Consider the following 7,077-nt stretch of genomic DNA (forward strand, 5'->3'; position numbering starts at 1 on the left):
TTCTTTCTATTAGAGATAGTAAATAAGTTGGGATTTTGTTGATACCTATGGATAGTAGGGTGTGCTTGTTTATCAACCATTTATGCCATGGAAATTTCAAAGATTTTTTTTCAAATGATTTGCTTATGTGACTTATGATTTCTTTTGTTTGGCATCGTATTTCTTTCTTTTTGTTATACCATTTCTAAGGGACTAGCAATGTGTTGGTTGGGGGGAATGATTACTACTCAAAAAGAGCATATTTTATATAATAATTCTCATGAGTTTCACATCTTTTAAGTAGTAATTATGCCTAAAACACTCAATTAATATGTTGTTGCCCTTGCAAGAGTTACTAACAAGTTTTATGATGTTTTGGAGTCATTTCAAGGTATGATTTTGATAAATTGGTGACAAAAGAGATGAATCAAATTGAAGAAAACAAATAAAGTTGATGATGATCCAAATGCATAATGAAAGAATCAATGCAATCGATTTGGATTGGGATTTAGAGCTGAATTGAAAGTGGTAGAGGTGGATTAAAAATGAAGAAATGGGAGAAATTGCAAAGAGGAGTCGAAAAAACATGTTTTTCAATTTCGCATGACCATGCAAAATGAAACATAATGGGTTTTGGATGCAACATACTAAGGAAAAAGTGAGAAGCAATTTCGCATGACTATGCGAAATTTTCGCACAATCATGTGAAACACTCCAGGAAGATGAAAATAATGCCGATGGATCCTCCACTTCGCACCATCGTGCGAAATTGCTAGGGCTCATGCGAAAATGTATTTTCTCCAGATTCCTTGATGAAGAAGTGTCCGGAAGACCTCTTAGATGATGCCAAGTGTCCACTTGACCTTGGCTTATAAATAGAAACGGGATTAACTCAAAATGGGACTTTTTGGATTTTTCCTAATTGTAGAACTTTTCAGACTTCTTTTCTCTATATAATTCTCTATTTTCCTTCATTTTCTCTCATTTTCTCGGTAGCCAAACATGTCTTGTGAGATCAAATCTCCAAGCATGAGTGGCTAAATCTCGTTTTTCTCGGGGGAGGGAGGATCTAGAGGCAAGATCTATGGTGAATTAGAGAATTAAGCTTGAATTGAAAACGTAATTTGATCCAATTGATTGATTAATTGAAATTTGGGGATTTTTCTCTTCAAATTGTCTTGGATGATTACTACAATGCAAACTAGCTAGATTCATCAAATTCTTAATGCTAGATTTGATGAGATTGAATAGTTACATTGTGTGAATCATTAGAAGATAATTTAAGATGAATTGAATATATGATTTGAATTGATCTCTTATATTAGATTACCTAATTTGAAGAGAAATTAGATCTAGACCTAAAACTAAATCAAAAATCGGTTTAGATGAAAATTTAGGTTTTCAATCTAACTTGATGAAAATTAGATCTCAACATCTATTCACCATGGAAATTGCTTTCTAGAAAATGCTAACTCCGAGAATTTCACCTCCTATTAATTTTCTTCTCTTTTACGCTTCATTTTCCTCTCAATTTGAATACATTGTTATTTTGGAATTTTATCATGCAATTTCAAGTCAATTTCATTTTATCACAATCATTTCTTATCATCTTATTCAAGCCTTAATTACCAAGAATAATCCATCCTTATGGACGATACCTAAAAACCACTATACTATAGTGGTTTGTACTAAAACCACTTTTTGATCAGGTACAAATTGCTATAGAATAGTGAATTAGATTATAAATTTTGTTTTGATCTAATAAACGACGAAAATCCTAGCGATCAGTGGTGAAACCTTGGTTTAGTAATCATGTTTTCTCATGAAAAAAAATGTTATTTTCCCATATTTCACTTACCACTTCTCCACCGGTTTCTTTTGATATTATCTACTTATGCACATTTATATATTATCATTCACACCTATCAAGGAAAAAAAAATATTAACTATTTTTCACCATCTTTTCCTAAACTTTTAAAAACTTTATGGCTTTTCTCTTATTGTTATTTTTAATTTCATGTTGTTCCATGTGATCACTTTCTCCTTAACCAACTATGGTGAGTTGATCACTTCAAACATGTCAACTTGAAAGATTTTTGGGTTTTGTGAATACTAACATGGTTTTTGCTAAAGTTTTTACTGCTAAGTTATTCTATAATTCACAGGAGTACTTTGAAGAATGAATAAGATTTTTAAGTCTGCCCAACTCTAGTTATTAAAAATAAGTTCATTGTTTTTTATTAGCTTCTTAGGTATTCCAAGGAAAATTTGTCATCTTATTTTACCATTTCTTCAAATGAAGGGTGGATTGGGTTTGACTTATTATAAAATCGCTATCATATCCCTTATTCTTTTCCAATGTGTTATGGAATTTAGAGGAAACTATGAAAAGCTCTGAGTTGCTCCATTTCTTTGTGTTAGTTTTGTGAGATTGAGTCACTACTATATATTTTGATACTCAAGTTGAAATTATATTACACCCGTCATGTCTTTCTGACTTGTTCCTGAGCCTATTTAGTTTCAAATCACTATGATTTCAAATTAGATAGTCATCGATGTCTTGAAAATATAGGTTTACAAAAAAATGTATTACCTTGATTGATTGAATTGAAAGAGACTCCCTAGTCTAGGAGACAAGTTGAATTTGAAAATTGTAAACGAATATTTTAGTGAATTTATTGATTGGATTAGAAATTCTAGCCCAATTTTAAGGTATTGAATGCACACTATTGATTTGTGGTATTTGTTTCTTTCTAGCTTTCTTAAGTAGTGTGGGACAATTCATTCTTTAGGTACATGAGACTTGACTTAGTAGGTTTAAGTAATATTTTTTTTGTTTATTTAACTTAATATTAAAGTTGTCAGAATCATGATTTATATATTAGTTGTTTTAGTTAGAGTTTGAAAAGTATTTATCTCACCAAATGGAGACTTCTTATTTGATGAAATATTTTTTTTCATCATATTCTCAAAAACCAGGAGCATATTAAGTTAAACTAGAGCATGTGGTTTTTAAGCTAAATTTCTTTAGGTGGAATTCTTTGTTTTTTTGGGTGATCTTTCAGCTAAATTTTTGTGTTGAATTCTTTGTTTTATGGTGGTTAAACTCCAAAGTGGTAGAATCTCTCTCCTCTGTCTCTGTCTCTTGAAGAATTTTGAAGATGAGTTGAATCTTTATTAATTTTTGGCTTGTGGGATGCATCTATTGTGCTGCATCACCTTCATTAGATGTCATTGTTTAACCTTCACTTCAGCTTAAATCAGTAACTTTTTAGACTTTTGAGATAATGTGGTGTCATTATTTCATTCCTATTAAATAAAAATCATTTGCCCTCATTTTCGTTAAGACAACTTTTTCTCCTCCTGGATTGCTCCCTTCTGCCTACTGCAGCTTTCTCTCTCCATCTCCCCACCCCCTCCCTTCTCTCTCTCTCTCTCTCTTTCTCTCTCTCTTTTTCTCTCTCTCTTGTTGGGGATTGTTGAATTCTAAATATTTTTTGGCTTGTTGTGCATATCTATTCTGCAGTATCACATAATGCACAATCAGTACATACATTCCACCATATTTAAGATTCATTTGTTATAAGAAATAAGATTATCTTCTATTTTAAATTGTGATGTTTTTTTTCCTTTTTCAGATTCAACTATGGAATTACTTATTTATCAAAAAATGTGATGTCTTATTATTTTGTATCCTGTTCATTCATATCTACCTTAATTTTATTCTTTTTATACGTGTTAGAATAACTATGGACTCACACATATTAACCATAGTTAATTAGTAAGCTATCTGTGCATATTCAATTTATGTTCATTGAGTATGGGCCACCTTATGCGTAGAGCTCAAGTCACATGAGTCTTATATGATGGGCCTAAGACACATGTGGCCCAACATCCCAATGGTATGGTCTCTAAGGCATAGAGGAAATTAATAAATAAGGAATTCATCAGGTTTTGTGTCTATTCAATATTTTTGAAAAGACAGAACATTCGCTCTCCTACCTCCCATCACTAAAGAGAATACAGAAATTTGGTTTCTTCCTTTATTGCCTTAAAAGAACCATACTTCTTCAACACCGAATATGGATTCAGGTTTGTCCACATTCTCTAAAAAAATCAACATGTTTTCTATATTTAATTTAACATCAAATTTCTATTTTGGGGTGATAATAGAGTTAACATCAATGGAAGATTTGCTCACTAAGGGTTTGCCACCCAAAGTATATCATGAGCATGTCACACATATGAGTGTAGTACATATTAATGATGTGCTAGTATAGTGGGAGTTTGTATTTGGGTTTTGTGTTTGTTTTCTTGATATATTATTATGATTGTGTTATCTGTACAGACTTTAGTTTTAAAAACTATTGTGTTTGAATACTTTGAATTGAAATGATGACTTTTAGAAGCATTTAGCATTTAACATCAAATTTATGTTTTGGGGTGATAATAGAGTTAACATTAATTGGTATTAGAGCCTTGTTGTCGTATCCTCTCGTTAATAAAGTTTCCCATTTTCCCCAAAAACACACACAAGTTATTCCTTTTCTCATTGGGAACCAAACAAATTTAGGACCCTTTGAAAGACCCTAAATACATCCAACCAATCAATAATAAATAAATAAAGAAGGACATTACAAGTCCAAAAAGGACTCAAATTCACCCGTAGTCAGACAAGATCCGTGTTCGTCATGGTTGCAACCACAGTTGCATATATATATAAAACCAAAAAAACAAAACAAAATCTAGCATCTTGGGAACATTTTCATCCATGACCTTAGCACAGTATGTCGTGTGCTCCCTTGATGTGTAGACACTCAAATGACCGCCCATGCTCCCAATTTCCTCAACCAAAACCCTAGCCGACCTCTTTTCTGTGTCCTTGAACACCATGCATTCCAGAAAATGAGCCACACCATTGGTGGTGTTGCTCTCGAAGAGAATCACAAAGTCGATCCAGACACCAACAGTTGTGGCGTGGCCTAGAAAGCGTGATTCTGTGGCAACTTGGAGGCCATTAATAAGAAAGGTGATGACTCGAGTCTCAGGAGAGGAGATGATGGCGTTGTGGTCGGAGAGGATAGAGACCAGCCTCAGCGCGAAAATGAATAACGCATAAAAGGAAGGCTCATATTCGCCTATTATGTTTGGTGTTCGTTTTGCCAATCTAAGAAACCGGCGATGCTGCTTTTAGGACGGGGTTCGCGATTTCGATCCTCAGCGTTCGCTGCGACACCAGTGGCGTTCCTTCCTGGCGACGACGCTTTTGAGACGGTGTTTGCGATTTTGATTCTCGGCATTGACTGCGACGCCGTTTTGGCATCAATTGGCGATCGGAGAATACCGTTTTGGCGCCGATGCCGGCGTCGTTTGGCGTTAATTCGATGGGGCCTTTAGACTGTGAGAGTTCATGCTATAAGCTAACTTCATTTGGTAAATAGTGGACTCCATTTGGTAAATGGGGGCCCATTTAATAATATATTAATTTTATTTTAAAAAAATGAAAATGGTCTAAGAAAGCTTGAACCCGTGACCTTCGGCTCATGAAACCAACGCTCTAACTAACTGAGCTATGAAACCCTTATGATTGTTTATGATTCTATACCATAAAAATTATGATTTTGATAAATATCCTTATGGCTAAATACCCAAACCAACCAAAGAGCATATTTCTGTATTCCATTTTCTATACCACATTAAATATATGGATTTACCATTTTCTTGCTACATTTGTGTTTAACATTTAAAAATAAATGAGTTATGTATATTTGTTGCCAAAGTAACTTATATTATGTAATTTTATTTATTTTTAAATATGTAAACATGTTATTATTGTGTAAAATAAGTGGTCCAAAGGAAGATTATTTTAATATAATAATAAATAAAGTAGTCATAAATGTGTGACATATAAAGTTTACCTTGCACGTTGTATATCAGCCCAAAGACAAGCATATTGCTTTGGTTTTATTGTCAATATTTATGAACTAATTTTGTAAAAGAGTACCAATTATAAGTTGATATTTTGTCCAAAGACCAAATATTAATGTTTGTGTTAGGTATCTTGTGATGGGCCCACATGTATATGTATATATATGTGTGTGTGTGTGTGTGTGTGTTTGTGTGTGTGTTAAATTTTTATTCATTCATATATGTATGATATTTTTGTGACTGATTATGAGCTTCATTGCTATGGATTCAACATCTTCCATATCTGCTAATGTTAATAACATTCCTGTGCTTAATGGCACAAACTTCAAGAAATGGAAGGAACACGTTATAATTGTGATTGGGTGCATGGATTTGGACTATGCATTAAGAGATGATCGCCCTGTAGACCTTACTAGTGCCAGCACTGCTGAGCAAAAGGCTACTATGGAAAAATGGGAGCAATACAATCGCATGAGTCTAATGATAATGAAGCACTCAATTCCAGAAGCTATAAAGGGTGCAATACCTGAGGAGACCCGAGCCAAGACATTCTTGGACCAGATAGCAAACCAATTCACTGCAAACGAAAAGGTTGAGACAAGCACTATTCTTAGTAAGCTTGTCTCCATGCGGTACAAAGGGAAAGAGAATAAAAGCAAACGTGATGAAAAACAAGAGGAATAAAATTTTCTCCTCTAAAGGCTTTTGACATGAGAAATGAATTCTTACCTTCTTCTGCAGACCTCATTTACCAAAACTCTAGTTGTCCTAACACGTGGTGACGAATTTAAAATTTTTTCAAGAATGAAGACTCCAGAACGACTTAAGTTCAAATTTTCATCTATAAATAGAGTTGCAACCCTCTTCATCAGGTAGAACTTGAGAGAACTCAAGAGCTCAAGAGTGCAAGCATAGAGTGTTCTAAAAAATCCTCTATCTTGTAATCTCCTCTTTCAAAAAATTCTAGTCCTTCGTATTCATCTTTTTGAGTCATCCCTTTGCTGTCAACAAGTTTGTATTCAACAACTCTCTGTAATCAAGGTATATTTTCAATAAATAATATTTTCAGATTCAAATATCTGTGTTTTTATGTTTAAATTTCTGCAATAAATTAGACAATTAGACAGTAATTATTTCTGTTTTTATGCTTGGAGCTCATTAGACAGAATT

The 7,077-nt window shown here is 33.4% G+C and overlaps 1 protein-coding gene across 1 annotated transcript; it reads left to right on the forward strand.

The window, feature by feature from the left end:
• The first annotated feature begins 6,168 nt into the window (after positions 1 to 6,168).
• Positions 6,169 to 6,591, forward strand: LOC117905706. Its single transcript, XM_034818593.1, has one exon. The coding sequence runs from the start codon at positions 6,169 to 6,171 to the stop codon at positions 6,589 to 6,591; it is 423 nt and encodes a 140-aa protein (XP_034674484.1).
• The last annotated feature ends 486 nt before the right edge of the window (positions 6,592 to 7,077 follow it).

This window comes from Vitis riparia, chromosome 18 (assembly GCF_004353265.1).
Source record: "Vitis riparia cultivar Riparia Gloire de Montpellier isolate 1030 chromosome 18, EGFV_Vit.rip_1.0, whole genome shotgun sequence".
Lineage (NCBI taxonomy): Eukaryota > Viridiplantae > Streptophyta > Magnoliopsida > Vitales > Vitaceae > Vitis > Vitis riparia.